Source organism: Pseudochaenichthys georgianus, chromosome 10, assembly GCF_902827115.2.
Source record: "Pseudochaenichthys georgianus chromosome 10, fPseGeo1.2, whole genome shotgun sequence".
NCBI classification, from domain to species: Eukaryota; Metazoa; Chordata; class Actinopteri; order Perciformes; family Channichthyidae; genus Pseudochaenichthys; species Pseudochaenichthys georgianus.
The window spans coordinates 20,195,158-20,214,601 of NC_047512.1; the positions used below are offsets into that span (position 1 = coordinate 20,195,158).

The 19,444-nt window shown below is 41.2% G+C and overlaps 1 protein-coding gene across 2 annotated transcripts; it reads left to right on the top strand.

The window, feature by feature from the left end:
• Positions 1-15,134, top strand: LOC117454047 (trichohyalin-like). Of its 2 annotated transcripts, none has more exons than XM_034093113.2 (19): positions 1-482; positions 1,481-1,641; positions 2,314-2,377; positions 2,758-3,528; positions 5,672-6,151; positions 6,246-7,586; positions 7,712-7,798; positions 8,355-8,501; positions 8,706-8,822; positions 9,277-9,399; positions 9,533-9,589; positions 10,035-10,538; positions 11,227-11,439; positions 11,794-12,532; positions 13,196-13,326; positions 13,399-13,452; positions 13,537-13,690; positions 13,777-13,842; positions 14,061-15,134. In XM_034093113.2, exons 3-17 carry the CDS (start codon positions 2,315-2,317, stop codon positions 13,669-13,671), a joined length of 4,962 nt encoding a protein of 1,653 aa, XP_033949004.1. In that variant the 5' UTR covers positions 1-482; positions 1,481-1,641; position 2,314; the 3' UTR covers positions 13,672-13,690; positions 13,777-13,842; positions 14,061-15,134. The 2 variants fall into 2 exon arrangements, with proteins under 2 accessions (XP_033949004.1, XP_033949003.1); XM_034093112.2 differs by having other exon boundaries at positions 13,537-13,667.
• Positions 15,135-19,444: the final 4,310 nt, after the last annotated feature.

A 19,444-nucleotide genomic window follows, 5' to 3' on the forward strand; every position in this document is an offset into this window, starting at 1 on the left:
GCCTTTTTGATAAATGTGCACTTTTTACCCTTACATGGAATGCAAACATATTTTAAAATGTAATAAGAAACCAGATATACTTAAGGTTTGAAGTCAGATTTATTTATAAATAACATTTACTATAATGGTTCGTGGACCTGGAATATAAAAACTCCTCTGTGAGAAGCAAACGTGAGAAAACTCTGAATCAGAGGATTTATTAAAGGGAGAAAAGAATCAGCCTCGGTTGAAAGAATGCCCAGTTGGTTAAAAGAAAGGAAAGATGGAGGGGGGACAAGGAGAGTGAAAGCACAGAGCCGAGCGAGGGGAGCGGAGGGGAGGGGGACAAGCTGAGTGCCAACTGGATTTGGAGGATTCTGGCAAAGTCCAATGTCTGGGATGTTTCTAAGGCAACTAAGTTTACACACTGAAGGCTGAAGTTACTGGAAGATTGTCGCTGCATTAAGAAGATGAAACTGCAATCAGTGGAGTGCAAAAAACAGGTTATTATAATTGTATTACCTTTGATATTCCAATCCTTTGTACTGTACATGTAATACTACAACAGCTCATATTTAACCTTGTGTGAGTTTAACTATTTTTAAATTACTAAAAAACAGAATCAGCAAGATCATGATTTTGTTCTCTTTACAAAAATGAGAAGTGGTTATTTATTGACTTATGTAGTCTTGCCTGTTTTGTTATGCATTGGCTACACTTGCTTGCTAGCTTACTTATTAGGTTACAACAGTCGGCTAAGAAAACAATAACCATTTTCTTTCACAAATTACAATCCAAAACTTATTTCTAGAGAAGACAGGCGCACCATGAACAAATGTATGAACTCTCTCAGAGTTAATTCAAATCTAGGCTCTTGACCTGATGGCAACAATTTCCCACTTTCCTCATTTTAACACTTATTTTACATGGCAAAAAACGGCTTTTATATTAACAGTATTTCATTAAATATGTAAATATAAAAGTAGGCCCATCAAGTGAGTCATTCATAATTTCACACCACCACAGTCCAACAGTTGACAATCCTGCAAAACACGAGCCCAAAGAAGTCCATCTCTAGTGTAAAATAGTTTATACTATGGTAGAAAATAATGTGATTATCACAACAGACCAAAAGCTGTTTCAATTTGCATACGGTCATGTGAGTAAGAACCTACTCTTTGAGTTCTGGGGGAACTGGAGAATTAGAGGTGATCTGAGGAGAAGGAGGAGACGGCAGGATCAGGAGGCAGGGTAACCTGAGAAATACCACCTTCTACAGCTTGCTACCAAGCTGTAGAAATGGTGAATAATACATGACTTTATGCTTATGTATATTTTCCTATGTCTGCTTTTATCTTTGCCAATGGCTGTGTGTTTATGGAGAGGCTGTAGTTAAGAAAATACAAACAAGAGTCATAGGGAGGATGTGCAACACTTCTACTTTTAAGGAAGTGTTAGTTTTACATTAAAGTGAAGCTGACACCTTCAGCTCCTTTTGCAGGTTGAACTCACAGCAGGCTAACCAGTGGAGGATCACGTGACCTTATCGGACATGACGGGTACCGAAAGAAGTGTAGTAACCATGGCAACAGACTCGATGGGATCTGAGCTGGAGCAGCGTGACGGTTCGACCCTCTAGTTTGACAGCTACCCGAGGAACAGGTGAGAGACTGGGGGAGAGGGGATCCAGTGACACACACACACACACACACACACACACACACACACACACACACACACACACACACACACACACACACACACACACACACACACACACACACACACACACACACACACACACACACACACACACACACACACACACACACACACACACACACACACACACACACACACACACACACACACACACACACACACACACACACACACACACACACACACACACACACACACACACACACACACACACACACACACACACACACACACACACACACACACACACACACACACACACACCTGCTACTATATACTCACATTTGTCCAAGGTGAGCTCACATTTCAAACACACCTGACTGTTCTGCACACTGCGAGCACACGGCTGCTAACATCTCCTCTGGAATCATTAGTTGGAGGACATTTTGTATATACATGTTATCTTCTCACTCTTCTCTTTGAGGGTTAGTAGAAAGCTAGATCAAAGTTATTTAACCTTCCAGTTTGTATGCGTACGTGCACCCTTGTGTGAAGTTGATGGGATGTAATGTGAGCCTGTCAGTGATGTGGTGATGGGATCAGGGAGATAGAGGTCAGAGAGGAGCCTGCTGCTACAGCTCTGTCAGCTAACCTCTGCCCCCCACCCCCCAGCATGCAGCACTCTTACAGGCTGGACCAGAGGCTACACATGCTCAGGGACGAGGTCAGGATGATGGTGAGTGCTTGAAAATAACAATTTATGTTCCTTAATTATTTTAAATGTTTTATTTAAATCTTTGAGATTTAAGGCAATTTGAATGATGCATTTTCATTGTGTATCTGCTTTTAAGTGAAGTACACTGTGTTCGTTTTATAGATAGATAGCTTAATTTATTTCAGGTTTGTTCAATCATGCACAATACAAATAAAAAGACAAAGTCACACATTTTAACTACAGATAATGCCAACAATAACACACACACTATTTCATATTCTTAGAGGACAGCAGTGTAGCTTTGAATAACTGTTAACTGAGGAATTATTTTTTCAGACTTGACTTTGGTATCTATGTATTTAAAATCTCCCTGTGCTTGTCTTAATGTCTCAATGTCCCAGACCCGGGACAAGGAGCGAGGGGAGCAGGTTTGGCGGGACAGACTGCAGCGCTGTCAGCGGCAGCTGAAGGCCAAAGAGGAGGAGATGAGTCGCCAGTCTCAGTACTTTGAAAACTTTAAAACCCAACTCCAGCACAAGATCAGACTGGCCCGGGACCGAGAGCAGAGCCAACAGAACCGGATCTACACCTTAGAGAAGCAGCTGCTGGACATGACCGTGAGTGCAGCCACTGGTTTGACAAAAATCAGTGCAGTCAGAATCACTGCCGGGACTCTGACACACTGGGAAGAACAGGAGAGGCTTCCTCCTACGAGAGGAGAGGGGGAAGGAGAGGAAGAGGGAAAGGAGGAGAGGAGGAGGCAATGGCAGTCCAGTGTGGGAAATGAAAGGGAAGCTGAGAAAGACATACAAGGGGGACCAGTCAAAGACGCAACGCAGACTCCAAGTGAAGCCAGGCTGCAAGGCTTCATCCTGAGCCTGCAGGAGGACCTCAGGGTGCTGCTGGAGAGAGAGGAGCATGGGATGACAGAGCGGAGAAGACTGATGGAGCAGCTTCAGGAGTCCCAGGAGAACAGCCACTTCCTGGGGTGCAAGGTGGAGGAGATGAAGGCAGAGGAGCAACAGCTGAAGCTTTCTGAAAGCTCCCTGATGGAGGAGGCTGGAGAGCTGAAGGAGGAGAAACAGAGACTCAAGCAGAGTCTTACAGATGCAGCAAAACACACCGCCACATGTCCTGGGACCAACACTGTCTCTCGCACTGCCATGGGAGAGGTGCGTAACACAATATTATATTAAATGTAGCTTTATTTTTTGGAGATCAACACTGTCAGAACAGATCAACAACACAACAAAGTTACCTCTAAAAAGGTCAAAAATGTAAAGTTCAGTGTGATTAGATTTTAAGTTTGTTTTTTTTACTTTAATAAGCAACCATTGAGTTGCCGTTTGAGCATACAACCACATATTGTGTATCTTAACTTTTTGTTTAGATAAACAGAAAGATAGCTTAACAAAATATATAAAAACAAGTAAACGCAAACAAAACAGCCATGAATACCAGAACCCATTATAATATCCAAATCTAGTTTTCTTAACACAATCATTCCACATTTCATTTAAAAGAATCTAATCAAAATCACAGATATTTACAAAAAGAACTGAACAGCTTCAATTTTATTTCTATTATGTTTTTGAATGCCATGAATGTATACACTTACATACAGTGGGGTAAAAAAGTATTTAGTCAGCCACCAATTGTGCAAGTTCTCCCACTTAAAAAGATGAGAGGCCTGTAATTTTCATCCTAGGTACACTATGAGAGACAAAATGAGAAAAAAAAAATCCAGAAAATCACATTGTCTGATTTTTAAAGAATTTATTTGCAAATTATGGTGGAAAATAAGTATTTGGTCAATAACAAAAGTTCATCTCAATACTTTGTTATATACCCTTTGTTGGCAATGACAGAGGTCAAACGTTTTCTGTAAGTCTTCACAAGGTTTTCACACACTGTTGCTGGTATTTTGGCACATTCCTCTATGCAGATCTCCTCTAGAGCAGTGATGTTTTGGGGCTGTCGCTGGGCAACACAGACTTTCAACTCCCTTCAAAGATTTTCTATGGGGTTGAGATCTGGAGACTGGCTAGGCCACTCCAGGACCTTGAAATACTTCTTACGAAGCCACTCATTCGTTGCCCGGGCGGTGTGTTGTGGATCATTGTCATGCTGAAAGACCCAGCCACGTTTCATCTTCAATGCCCTTGCTGATAGAAGGAGGTTGTCACTCAAAATCTCACGATCTCATGGCCCCATTCATTCTTTCCTTTACAGGGATCAGTCGTCCTGGTCCCTTTGCAGAAAAACAGCCTCCAAGCATGATGTTTCCACCCCCATGTTTCACAGTAGGTATGGTGTTCTTTGGATGCAACTCAGCATTCTTTCTCCTCCAAACACGTCTAGTTGAGTTTTTACCAAAAAGTTCTATTTTGGTTTCATCTGACCATATGACATTCTCCCAATCCTCTTCTGGAAATGCTCTCTAGCAAACAGCTCTTTGGTCTTGGCCATAGTGGAGTTTGGAGTGTGACTGTTTGAGGTTGTGGACAGGTGTCTTTTATACTGATAACGAGTTCAAACAAGTGCCATTAATACAGTTAACAAGTGGAGGACAGAGGAGGCTCTTAAAGAAGAAGTTACAGGTCTGTGAGAGCCAGAAATCTCTTTGTTTGTAGGTGACCAAATACTTATTTTACCGAGGAATTTACCAATTAATTCATTAAAAATCCTACAATGTGACTTCCTGGATTCTTTCCCCCCACTCTGTCTCTCATAGTTGAAGTGTACCTAGGATGAAAATTACAGGCCTCTCTCATCTTTTTAAGTGGGAGAACTTGCACAATTGGTGGCTGACTAAATACTTTTTTGCCCCACTGTACATACATTTATGGTTTCTTGAGAAAATACTTCAGACAATAAGTATTTATCAAGTTCCTGAGAGATTAAAGAGGACTATTAGTTGATTTAATAAAGTAAGTTGTTTCTGGGATTAATTTAAACTAGTTTTTCACATTAGACAGATCATAAAGTGTTGGTAAACATATTTAAAGGGTGAACAAATATTCAATTCGGTTTTATTATTGGCTTAATGTTGTTAATACCTTCTTGTTATTCCAAAAGAAGGTATTACAGCATAAAAAGGATGAAATCTCCTGAAAAGGCAAAGCTCTATAGCGATAGGATTAGGATGTTACATAATGTGTTGTCAATGCTTCAAGGTGTGTCTAAATATAAATCTGTCACTATAGCTACTATAGAGATAACAGTTGTGGGATTATGTTATATTATTCAGTGTTTTGTAATTTTCATTTTCACAGGATTCACACATTTTGTCCCACAACTGTTATCTCTGTGTAGGTACATCTAACGTCGGATGAGGGAACAGGTCTGCCTTATTCCTCTGTAGTTCCACCTGTTCACCAGCTGGTGGCAGCAGAGAGCCTACAGGACAACACAGAGGATCACTCTTCATCTGCCAAATCAGAAAATCCGCCTAAAACCTTTAAAAAAAACAACACCAGTCCCCAGTCACTCTCCTTGACTACAGAGAAACTAGATGAGTTGAAACTGGGGACCTGGTGCTCCAGAGGGATCCTAAACATGGAGGAAAGCCCCAGTGAGGAATCTGAGGCCCTGATGGAAGCCTACAGGAGCCTGGGGTTAGGGGATGATCTCAAAGCACTTCAAGATCAATGTGACCGCCTGGAGGTCACCCTGGGGAAAACACAGGAGCAGCTGCGGATGATGGATCAGGAGAACACTCGAATGAAATTACAACTCAAGAAAGACTCTGAGAAACAAGAAGCAGATGCGCAGCAGGGGTCTTCAAAAGGAGAGGTATGTCACAGGGGTGTCAGTATTCCCAAGTTTAACAATTTTCCATCACAATCTTTTTCAGTTTATCATGAATTCTACCATTTTGTTTACTCAGGTTAGCACACTACCACCCAGTGATGGAGGTGAGGATGAACTTGTCTTGGCCCTGAACCAGGAGAACCGGGCCTTGGCAGAACGGATTCAGGAGCTTCTGGCTCACAATGAGCTCAGAGAAGAGGAGATCAAGAGGGAGCGAACACATCTGAGGCAGCATATCTCGGAGCTAGAGGCAGACAGAGTCACGCTGAAGCAGGAGAGCCAGGAACAAGAGTGTTTGATTACAGAACTCACCAAGAAGACTGAGGACGATCTGAATAGCATCATGGAGCTGCAGCAAAGGTTAGTGGAGAGTGAACAACGTATGGAGGAGTCACAGATTGGCAACAAACTGCAAAGTGAATTCTCAGCTGCAACATCAGGACGTTTTCAACAGAAGAACCTCGAAGAATGTGTTGACAGTTTGGTGGAGAGCATGCTAAAAGGGGATGAACCGCGGCTTGAGTCCAGTCAACAAGCAGAAGATTTGACTGTAGTTACAGCAGCCAGTTCTCAGCATAATAATCAAGATGATCTGCTAAGCAGTCTGCATGTTAGTACACTGACTGATAAAGTGTCCCAGCTGACCAAGACTGTCCAGAGCCTCAAAACAGAAGAAGAAGAACTGTCAGGCAGCCTGAATACTCTCAGGGCGCATCAGAGAGAAGTAAGTCTGTCCGTCCAAACACAGACGGAAGTGAAACAGCAGTTAACTCGGACAGTTTGGGGACTGAAGGAGGAGAAAGACGGCATCTCTAAATCTGTGGCTGGTCTGAAACAAGAGAGAGAGCAGCTCACGAGGACAGTCTGTGGGTTCAAGGATGAGAGGGACCAGCTTATAAGGTCTACGAGTGGCCTGAAAGAGGAGAAAGAGTCTTTATCTGGCCTCGAAATAGAAAAAGAGAAACTGTTAGAATCTCTCTCACATGGAAAAGAACAAAGAGATCAAATCATGCAGTCACTACAAAGTGTACAGACAGAGAGTGAGCAGTTGAGCCAGGCGGTGCTTCATTTCAAACAAGAGAGGGATGAACTCACTGATTCTCTTAAGTGTCTGAAGAAACAGAGAGACGAGGAACGATCATCTTCCACTTCACAAGAAGAAGTAATAAAATCAGCTATCACTTTGAGAGAAGATGAAGAAAGAATTAAGCATTCAATCAGCTGTTTAAAACAGGAAGAAAAGAAGATGAAGCTTTTACTTCAGGGCCTAAGAGAGGAAAGAGACCGCCTCAAAGCTGCTCTGCCCAGCCCAACACAAACAGAGAGGAGGAATCAGAAGCAGCCCCTGACGACTGAGACTGAAACAGGAGATACACAGAGATGTCTGACTCGGGACCACAGAGGAAACACTGAAGAGGTAAGTGGTGGGCTTATTACCTTTGTGCGTGATATAAGTGTCAATAGGAATATCCTCGAGTAACATGTCTGCTTGTGTATCACTATGTTGGATTACTGATGCAGCTTTATTTTGATTGAAAACAGGAGCAAAGTGATCTGAGGAGGGAGCTTGAAGCGTTGGGAGCAGAACTGGAGACGTCTCATGAGGAACTGGACCAGAGCCGTGTAGATGTGAGTTTACACATTAACATTAATATATTTACACATTTTTGTGATGAAAGATAATATTCATTTTTAAACTTGCCATTGATTAAGAAAAATTAAATATTTAGTTAAAATAAAATCCGAACTCAGGTTTGACTACATTAAGGTGAGAACTCAGCAGCACTTCAGTTGCGTTGTTCAAACCCAAACTTCAAAATATTTATGATATTGTTCATAGTTTGGATTTCATTTCATTTTTATGTGTCCCGCTCATGGTACGCATAACCAAATGTACAATAATTGCAAACAAAACATGCCTCTATAAACACACCATTGAGCGAAAAGGAGCAGGGAGAAGAATAAAATCTTATATGACCTGCCCCTTTCTAAAAAAAACAAAATACAAATGGATAGTCTGCCCTTCATAATAAAAAATGTTTTCACTCACTTCACGGATTTGGATTTGTGGGGAAAGTGTTTTTTGTTTCTTTCTATCATTTTCTGCCTTTTCTATATTTACAGTGCATGGTGTATCATTGCGGATTTGACTAACTTATTGTGTGTATGTTTGCGTCATGCTCAGAACAAGAGGCTGCAGAGGGAGTTGTGTCAATCAGAATCCAGGAGGGAGGAGGCGGAGAGGAAGGCAGCTGACAAGGTGGTGAGGATGACTGTTGTAGCCAATCGGATGGAAGAAACCAGAGAGGAAAATGACAACCTCACAACACAGGTATTTAACCAAAATGAATGATAAAAATACTGAAGGATAAGGAAAAACTCAACATAAGCTCTAAATATGCCAATATCAGTTGGACTCAGTGATGTTTTGTTTCCCTACTTTACACTCCATGTGTACACCCAAACGATGTTTATTTGCTATCTGTGTCTGTCTCTTATTTATGTGTTAGACCTAATCGCTGTTTATGTGTCTCAGGTGAAGCAGCTGCAGAGCAAAGTGACAGGCCTGCTCAGGGAGAGGACTGATGCTCTGTCACTAAAGACACACGTTGAGGAGCGACACAACATCCTCACAGCTCAGCTCAAAGCGAAGGTAAACAGGGTTTCTTTCTTTTTTATTGCTGTAGCACACTCCTTATAGTACTTACAAACACAGGACAGACTTGCTTACAATAACTCCCCACATGTTTTAAATGGAGATCACTAACTTCTGCCCTTTTGAAGGAGGAGTCTCTCCAAATAAACACACCAGTACGAGTAATACATTGTTTGCATCAATCTTTCCTGATGCATAGCTAAAATCAACTCACTGAGATGTATCATATCATATTTATCAAGTATCACATTTTTAATATGCACTATGATCAATCTCCAAGGGCCTATACATTGAACTGTTTGATCTCAACTATTTGATTCTTGATCTGCAAATAAAAAAGTCAAACTTAAAGAAGATCTTTAAATTCAATAAGTTCTCATCTCAGATATGTTCCTGTGTGTGTGTGTGTGTGTGTGTAAACATGTATTGATGTGTGTGTCAAACCTCGCAGACAGTGGCTCTAGAGGAGCTGAACTCTGAGTATATCGCTCTGAAGCGAGGGCAGGGCAGCAAGGATGATCTGAGCACGGCTCTCGTCTCACTCAGGACGCGCTACAACGACATCAGAGCTAAAGTAAGTAACCAGTCAGCTCTTATCTCCGTTAAAGTCAAAGCAGTTTGTTGTTTGTCATGTGTTTCTACTTTCCTGTCTGGGTGTTAACAGTATACATTGCATGTGTATTTTTTTTATTGTATTTGTGCTGTAGTATGATGAACTCTTGAAAAAGAGGAGCCATACGGATCTGGAAGTAGCTCCTTTAAGGGTGAGGAAAATACCTTTTTATTCCTATTGACATGTTACAATAATTCTGTAGGACTGTTCTAAACTGTTTATTTTAGTTTTTTTAGATCTGCATTATCTGATGTAACAAAAATGCATTTACTCTTTGCTATGTATCTGCAACACACATACAATCACAACAAAAGGATACTTTCAAAACCGTTTAGTAAAACACATCTAAGAGAACTTTAGTGATTAATTATAATCTCATATATTCTAATAACATACATATATTATCAATATCACATATTTTGGGAAAAAGTGTTTTATTCCATCTAGCCATTGCTCAAAAACTACCAAAAGACGACTGACTTCAGTGGCACTGAACCAGGTATATTCATGGGCAATTTATAATCTCTTTATTAGATTCAGTAAGATGATTTTCGTTGTAGTTGAGTTTGATCGTCAGGTGTTTCGTCCAATACCAGGCCAAGCTGTCCTGCCTGGTGGTGAAGTGTCAGGAGAGGAACAGCCTGTTGGTTCAGATGATGAAGGACATGCATCGAAGAGGCTGTGCAGACTCAACTCTAACGCTGCAGGTGGAGCGTCTGCTCAGTGACGCCGCTCTGCACAACTACACTGCAGCATTCACACCAGGGAGCACCGTAAAGACACGAGATCACAGCGCTGGGTTTACACCAGGATTCATTTCCAGATTCCAAGACTACACCAGTGGACTCACGGAAGATCAGAGCTGCTCTTCTATACCACTACTTGTGAATCAGCTTTACCAAAATGAACTCATACCTGAATCTGGAGTGAAATGTAGAGAACTAAAAAGTGAAAAACAGTCAACTTTGGTCACAGCTGTCGCTGACTGCATTCGTGAAGTCACTCCTGCACCGACAGCCACACTGCACGAGCGTCTCCAAGCGACGCCATCCCTTGTTGTTCCAGAACTGAAAGAGAGCTTGAAATTCAATCCAGCACCGGTAAGATACTACAAATAATGTATTTATGTGTAATGTATGTATATTTATAAACACGCTTTTCTTTCTGAAATGACTCTGGCTTAATGGTCTGTTAAGTGTTGCATTTTACCAGCAATAAACTGTTACTGCATGTTTTGTGAAACCATCCTCATAAATAGACAGATAAGCCGGCAGTTCCCGGCTCATCAAGTCTTCATTACGTGCAGCCATGCCTGAATTAATTGTAACTATTACAGAAAAACATTTAATGGTCTGTTGTTTCATGCTGTCACAATGGCAGATTGTTAAAAAATCAATACAAGCACTTCCAACATCTTTAATATTTTCAGGAGAAAAAAAAAACCCTTCAAGCAAAGATATTATTTGCAGCTGTGTTTATGAGAAATGCTCTCATTCACTTTCGGATAAGTTTACAATTTTGAAAGTGCATCTTCAAATGGTGATCAGAGGCCCGTAAAACAGGGAGATATACCTGGCTGTGCTCATTCCCCTTGGTAATGAGCACACATGCTTTAATGCACATTTTAACAAAGCTGCTACAATCTCGGCAACAGCATCATTTTTCCTTAAAAGCATCTTTACAAGTTATCCAAGTTAAGTGACACATATTGCTGTTGTTTGTACAATCACATGTCTGTTAGAGAGTCAATTCAATAGACTACTATGCCTTTTCTTAATTCCACCACAGCTCTCTCCCTCTGCCAGTCGACCAGAGAAATGTCATCACCAAAACATGAAAGGGAAGTCCTCTCCAGATCCCATCCCTGGGACCACATCTTCTCTGAGTCCCTCTCCTCTCCCCTCCAGGGAGCGTGTCAGTCCCAGCAGGAGGCTGAGTAGTCCTGAGAAGATCATCAACCTCCATGAGCAGCTGCAGAGGACGCTCATGAGCAGTTATCAGGTACAAAGAAGCTTTTTCAGCATCAGACATGTGGGTAGTGTTTAAAAAAGTTGATTGGGTTTTATTGTGCATTTTTAGACATTATACAAAACAGACATTGTACATATTGTACATATTTTTTCATATTAATATCATTCATTTGTATGTTTCCTTTTTTTTTACTACATTTATGTTCTTTCTTTTTACAGTGCTTGTTTTTATTTTGTTATTAACATTTATCTTACCATGTGTATTTTAAGTTTACTACTCCAAAATACCAAAACAAATTCCTTGTATGTGAAATTCTACTAGGCCTCCAACCCAAATCTGAAATGTTAGGGTACGTACAATACATTTTACTCTCTCCGTTCCAAGGATCCAGAGGGCAGAGGAAGACGACATCAGCCCAGGAAATGTCTCTCGTTTTCAGCTCCAGCAGACCTGAGACCAGCCTCTCTCACAAAGAAGCAGAGCCTCAGTTTGAATGATCAAAATACCAACTCTCTGCTGACTGCTGCTGCTGCTGCTGCTGTGAGCCAAGCTAAGCACACTCCAGTAGTGAGGTCCACAAATACGTCTAACACACTCTTTAATGCAGTCACCTCAAGATCTGCTCATGTTAGCTTCAGTCCGAACTTGTTTACATACCATCACTTTAAAGCAGACACGTCTAAAACCACAAAGCCTGCACTTTCTAGCTCTCCTTTCGACACTGTGGCAGCTTGCAAAGCCAAACCCACTTCAAGCAGTGGCACTAATGTAACAACATCCCCAAAGAAAATCACTGCCATCCCAGACAAATCTGATGCGAAGCAAACAGCTCCTACTCCCTTAACTCCGAGGACTTGTACCATTGACTCTGATGTCTTCATATGTTCTGAGACTAATCCAAAAAACACTGTCTCAGACACAACTGCCCCGAGAAGACCAACTGCACCTGAGGAAAACCATTTCCACATGCCTTGTGAAACGGATGGTGCGACCCCTGCATATCATGGACTTATATTTGCTGCACCCTGCACTCCACCTGCTCATTGCTCTGCTGAGAGGTCCAAGTCTGCCAGAAAGTCCACCACTGCTTTGGAAAAGACCAAGACAGCAAGACCTAAACCTGGTGAGACACAATATTTGACATGAATTACACAAAGGAAAAACACTAGTCCTGGTGGAATAAAATCTTGTTTTCATATAAGGTGAAATTGATTTGAAAATCAAAAAGCATTTGCTGAAACGTTTCATAAACACATGTTGTAGCTTTGGTGCATAATACTGCCATTTAAGGTGGCAGGAAATGTGCTTTTATAGTGCCGCAGTGGGATTATACTGAGCCTAGATATGGACCATTTCCTATTACTGTCTCTTTTATTGGAAATAATATATGAAATTCCAGCACAAATTCTTGCAGTTTATTGCACACACAGGGGAAGTTAGCCTGCAGGCTCTCTGCCAGATAGGGTGTATTTGAACAAAACCATGAGGTTGACCATGATGTAACCAATTTGAAAAGCCTGAAGGCTACTCCATCAGTGTTCATTTATCACTCCCAAGCAGTAACACATTGAAAGACATGGTGATAAATTGTTTGTGTTTTGAGTCCCGTTACGTGTATATAACCTTATTGTAGTATAATTAGTTTTAAGGTAAAAGTCAGATGTGAAATCAGCCATTTAACGAAGAGAGAAATGGACAATGGCCTCCTGTTCACAGCATTCCAAGCATGTAGATGCAAGTAAATTAGGACAGTGTGTTTTACCTTACTTTATCCGATGCCCTGCAGAAGCTCCAGCCGAGGTTCGCTCTGTTGAGGTCATCAGAACAGTCGGACAAAGCAGCCTCCTGATTGGCTGGGAGAGGCCGCCACTGGACGAGCTGGGCTGCAGTAACGGTGCATTTGTGTACGGTTACAGGGTAGGCACAACAAACTACATGGACTTCAGTATTTATTAGTTTTTGTACTTACTCTTTCCTGTCACCTCTCAGGTGTTTGTTGATGGAGACTTCCACAAATCGGTCATGAGCTCAGCGTGCACCAAGGTATCTATCTCCTAAAAGCACTTATCACTAAAAAAAGAAAACTAATCACTCTAATGTATTACATACTTTGTTTCCTTTTTCTAGTGTATTCTAGAGAACGTCAACCTGAGTGTCCCAGTGAATATAAGTGTCCAAACACTGGGCTCTGAAGCTCTCACTTCAAACTTTGTCCACGCCCTGTACAGCACGTCGGTCAGAACAGACTCACTGCAAACGTAAGGATGGCAAAGGTCAACCAGTAAGTATATATATTAGACACCCCTGTTTCCTAAACTAAATATTGTTACTGCGTACCATTAGTTTGTGTTTTTATTTCTTTGTCAGTCTCACTGTAGGATAACTCCATCTTCTGAGTGAAAACCTTCACTGCCATTGGCTGAAGTTTGACAGGTAAATAGTGTAAATCTAAATTATTTCCTTTTGTCATGTTTGTTTTTGTTTATTTAAGTTATTTGTTTAAAACAAATAACAGATTCATATGACAGTTAAATTGAACATAATGTAGCTAATATTCAAATAGACCTTGAAGACACTTTGTTGTCTGGCACTTTCCATTCTCCTCTGTGTGACGATCTATTTTCCCTCCGTCCTGTGTGTCCGCGCTCCAGTGCACAGCCATCTTTAGTTGCAGCCCTCTGTGGGACGTCCTGACCTCCACCTCAGCAGCCAGGGAGGCTCCGTCACGCTGCTGGGACTCCGGCTCAGGTCAACCAATCAGAAATATCTCACGTTGTCTCACTTTACCAGCCCATGACCTATGGCTCTCCGCTAAGCTCTTGAAACGATTATCTAAAGATGTCATACAAAGCAAGACCCTTGCTTCTGCGCAGAGAGTCTGAATTGAAAGCAGGGGAAGAGTTGCTGATCCTCTTTGAGAGAACTTCCTGTTTCAGAGACCAACCGGCCGGATTGAATGTATAGGAAATAGAGACTGCCAGGCTGATAAAAAGTGATACTTCACTACAAACTATATGAAGCCAAGATCAATGACTTTCCAAATGCTGCCTGTTGCACCACGTATTCCAACATTGTTAAGACTCAAAATAGTTGGATGGACATCTGCTGCACATTCTAACACTGTGTGAAACACGCCTCTGGACTCTGTGACATGAACCGCTGGCTAAAGGGACACGTACTGTATCAAAAGCCTTTTTTAAATCAACCTATACTGTGTAATGTACAGACTCAATATTGTACCCGCAGGTCATCTTACTTGATTTTTACACATGAAGCCAAATATGAGAAAAAAACGATTCACTCCAAAGACTTATCTGTCTCCTTCTGCTCACAGGTCTACGGGATTACTTCAGACACGGAAGCTATTTCAGTTTTTCACACAGTTATTATTGATATTTAAAAGAAGAAATAAAAAAAGACTATCACATATTTTTTTGTAGAGAATATTATAAAAGATATGCCAATGTAATGTACCACAAACTGTACGTGTTTTTGTATGAGTGACACTTTGTTTTTAATATCTAATAGATGTCATGTTTGCACGCTCATATTGTTTTATACAACATTCAAAACACACATATGATGTTCTTTTATGAAGTTATTTTACTACCTACTGTATGTATGGGTGTGAATTGATCATGGTGCAGCAAAGGTATTTTTATATCAGTGCTAGAAAATATTGATTCCTGTACAGAGATTAAATGTTTATATGATATTAACTGTCATGCCAGTGTCTGTGCGTGTATGTGAACACATGCAAGAGGCAAAATAACAAAAACCTTTTGGTTAACCATTTGTAATCCAGAAATTATACAGAAAGTCACAATCCATCTAAACATTTGGGGATTATATTGAATCCTTGATGGGCTACTGGAGCTGTACACTTCCCATTCATGAACACTAGGTGGCAGACCTTCATGGATGACTGTGTGTGTACACGTGTTTAGTGCGTGTGTTTGGCATGAGTGACATGTGTTGTGGTTGTCACGAGACATTTAGTGAAGTGGATGACGACGTGCATACAAAACAGCAAAATCCTAGTCTCTTCTCTCCCATTGAAAACAACGTAAGCACCAACAACTGAGGTGAGAAAAGATGATGAAGAATCAGCAGCTTTAAACAATATGAGAAAAGGAGCTTAATAATCACCTGCTGTTCTCAGCAGATTTGGGAACTCCTCTGAGAACGTCATCGCTCACACTCTGCTGAAAGAGAAGCTCCTGGGTGGAGGAGGGAGTGTGTTTGTGTGAGGGTGAGCCAATGGGTGCAGCAGTAAGTTCTGTCATTCAACATTTAATCATTTATCATCTTTAACCTTTTCTTCTGCTCCTTTCCCTGTTCCTGTGACTCCCTTTCTGTCACACACACACACACACACACACACACACACACACACACACACACACACACACACACACACACACACACACACACACACACACACACACACACACACACACACACACACACACACACACACACACACACACACACACACACACACACACACACACACACACACACACACACACACACACACACACACACACACACACACAGACACACAGACACACACACACACACACACACACACACACACACACACACAGAAACCCCTCTCATATCAACGCTATTTACACCACGTCACGTTTTACAGTGGTTAAAGGAACTCAAGTTTCTCAAGTACTTTACTTAAGTACCATTTTTTTCTCCTTGACTATTAACAGAGACATATTGTACTTTTCACTTCACTACAATATTTGACAGCTTTACTTTTTAACTTTATATTTTAGGATTTTTAAACACAAAATAGGATGTCCTTTAATAATAAAACAATATGTATACCCAATGCTTATATCATATTAAATTCACACAAGGGATTTTTCTTCATTGTGAGTACTCTTTGTCAAAAGTCTAAAAGTACTTTTAACTAGTAATACTCAAGTATAACTAGTTTTACTGGAGTGGCAGATTTCTAATATATCTAAACTATTTCTAAAGTATCCTTATATAGATTTGTTATGAATAGTATTTGAATACTTCTTCCACCACGTGCATGCATGTTTAAATGACAGGACCACAACATGCATTATTCTTAAACCGCAGATGAATAAAGGAAGAATATTTATAACCATCCCAGTGCTATTAATATGCTTAATAGCAAATAGCACTCTAGCTGCACTCCTTGCATACTATATTTACACTATGCATTTCTATTTTATTACTCTGTTCTGTTCTCTTTTTATATTCTGTTTGTATGTGCACCCTTTCTGCAGACACATTTCCCTAGTGGGTCAATACACATAAGCTTGAACCTAGAATAAGCCTGAGAGTGTATCTACTCCACCGTCAATTTATTATATGCATTGTTGTGTATAGTATACAGCACATACAATGTTATCAGATTGATAGTTTTGTATTTACTTTATGTAAAACTTGTTCAAACTAAAAAGTCCAAACTCCACATAACAGGATTTTTCATTAATGCAAAACAACAGGGAGTATTTCCCGCTCAAATTCACAAGTTGTATTGTCATATGCACATAAGCTACAGTGTAGAAATGGCAATGAAAATCTTATGACCCGAGCTCCTCCAACGATGCAACATATATCATAAAATACAAAAATGCTGCATTGCATGTTGGAGACTTTACACCCGTCTTATACCTGTTGGGTTGGACTCAAGTTGTATGCTCCCGTGACTTACTGTAGTCTTGCACTGCAGCATCAAAACAAGCTGCAATAAAAGCTGCAGTGCAGTGGCTCCACTAGAATGGCCCCTGAAGCCTTCGAGAGGCTCAGCTGGACCCTCAGGACTCTCATTACACGCACCTTCATTATTAAAACACACTCCAACATACATGATGTGTGTGCTTAAGATCTTGTTTACATGATCTAATGATGTTGGTGTTAATTAATTTTCTCTTCCGAATGTTAATGATGCCAAGCTTAGCTCAGCTCTTCCCATGAAGGCCAACATGGGAGTGGAGAGAGATAGAGGAGGAAAACGGGGGGGGGGGGGGAAGTCAATGGCAGCTGGGCTCAAGCTTCCTGCGAGAATATTCTGGTGTGACGTTCAAAGACACTTCTGGAGCTTTCCATGTGTGCATATGTTGCTGCGACTGTATCCACACTCCAGGGGATATCTCTTTCTTGCAGGAGTGTGTGTGTGAGACAGACAGTTGTCATCAGCAGGGGGTCTTGATGGGGAGGGGTGAAGCTTCAAAAGAGAGAGCGATGGTGTGTCGAGGTTTTAATTTCACCCAGAGGGGATGTTGTCACTCCATCTCTGCCACTGACACCCTGACCGTCCTGAGTGTGGTGGCGGTCTGGGGTCGACTTCCACGCCTCCAGGGGAATGTTTGCACCCAGAGATTAGCTCTAAAAGTGGGTTCCTCCCGCTGCCGTGTCTGGGCAGATGGGTCTCCGTGCTGGAGGGTTTTGTCTTGGTGTGTTAAGTTGTCATACATCAGTGTTGTGGTTGTGATACTACTGTGCGTAGTGAGTGCTGGAGCCCTGAATGGATATTGTCATATTATGCAAACACATTGGGGCACTACAAATGTCATCACAGGAAAATTACCAACCGCTGAGAGCTTATGCTTTTTGTGGGTGTACAGATTTGGCATTTTGTATTCCGTCTTTCTCTCCTCAGTGTTGAGACGCCTCCTTTATTCTCAGATCTGTGTGTCTGTTGTTGTGGCCGTATCAGTCCATCTCAGCGCTTGTTATATTTAGAGGCACAGCACTATCAGAGCTCACAGAGCTGTGATTCTCTTCTGACGGATCTAGCAATCTCCTTTCTTTTTGTCTCGCTCAGTTTTCTGCCTATCTCCAGCTCCTTTCCCCTTTTCTCATCATCTCTCCTTTTATATTACTTTCACCTTCATACTTCAAGCCTGTTCTATTTGTCTCCCTTTCTTCCTTGTTTATATTGTTTTTATACAACTTAATCTCTCTTTCATACAATCCACATTTTTCTCCTTTCATTTTATACGTGTTCTTACCAAAGTAGTTTATATTACAGCCCTTTTCTCTATTTTTGCCCCTTTTTATAGCTCAATTTGAAGTGCTTTTTTGTGCGTCATGAAACTCTATCTCTCTTGCAGCTCATCTTGTTTCTTCTCTCCTCCACTCAAGTTCCCTTTCAATTTTCTCCACATCTTTATCATCCACAGTGCCATCAGGTCCGCCTCCTACCAGGCAAGGAGCTTCATCACTTTGAGTAAGTCCATGTTGAATGAAACAGCAAACAGCACAACTTTTCATTTGGGAAGAGACAAGCAATTAGTTGCTATTACACGCTTGAATATAAACGCATAGGCAACCCTAATCTAATTAATCATGAACAATGGGGGCGGTAATAGAGAAACATGTAAATGCTAATTCCCCCACACAGTAATCGCCTTCATTCTTCTTTTTTTTTAACATTATATTTATTGGGTTTTTCAACAAATCTCCTTAATTCTTAATTGGAAAAACAGCAGTGGCGCCTTAGAAAACAATCCTCCCCCTTATTCTTCACTGCTCACCCGTTTTACTTGCTTGTATCTCCCCCACCTCTCCATTTCTTCTTTCTTTCTTGTCTCTCTTTCACTTTTCTACCCTGTTATTCTCTTCATCCTACATTCCTCTTCTTCCAGGTCCATTCAGCGTCTACGTAAAAAGTATTCATCCCATTTTTTATCTGAACAGCTTGATAGCAAATAACCCCAATAATGTAGGCGATGGGACATTTCCACCCCCCTGCCCACTGCTCTCAATTCCTTCTGTTTGATTCTTTTTCCCTTTCATTTGCATTGTTATTGTGTTATTGCCTGCCTCCCTCTCCCCCCATTGTGTCTGTTGACATCTATTTCCTCATTTCTCCACCTCTTAACTTTACCTTTATTGCTGTTCCCCCCCCCCCCCCCCCCCCCCCCCTATTTAATGTGCTAGCCCCCAGTTCAGTATGTGATGCAGGACTAAATATAGCCCAGAAGGACATTATACGATTATGTCTCTGGCTGCATCCTCTTTCTCCTCTTTCTCTCCT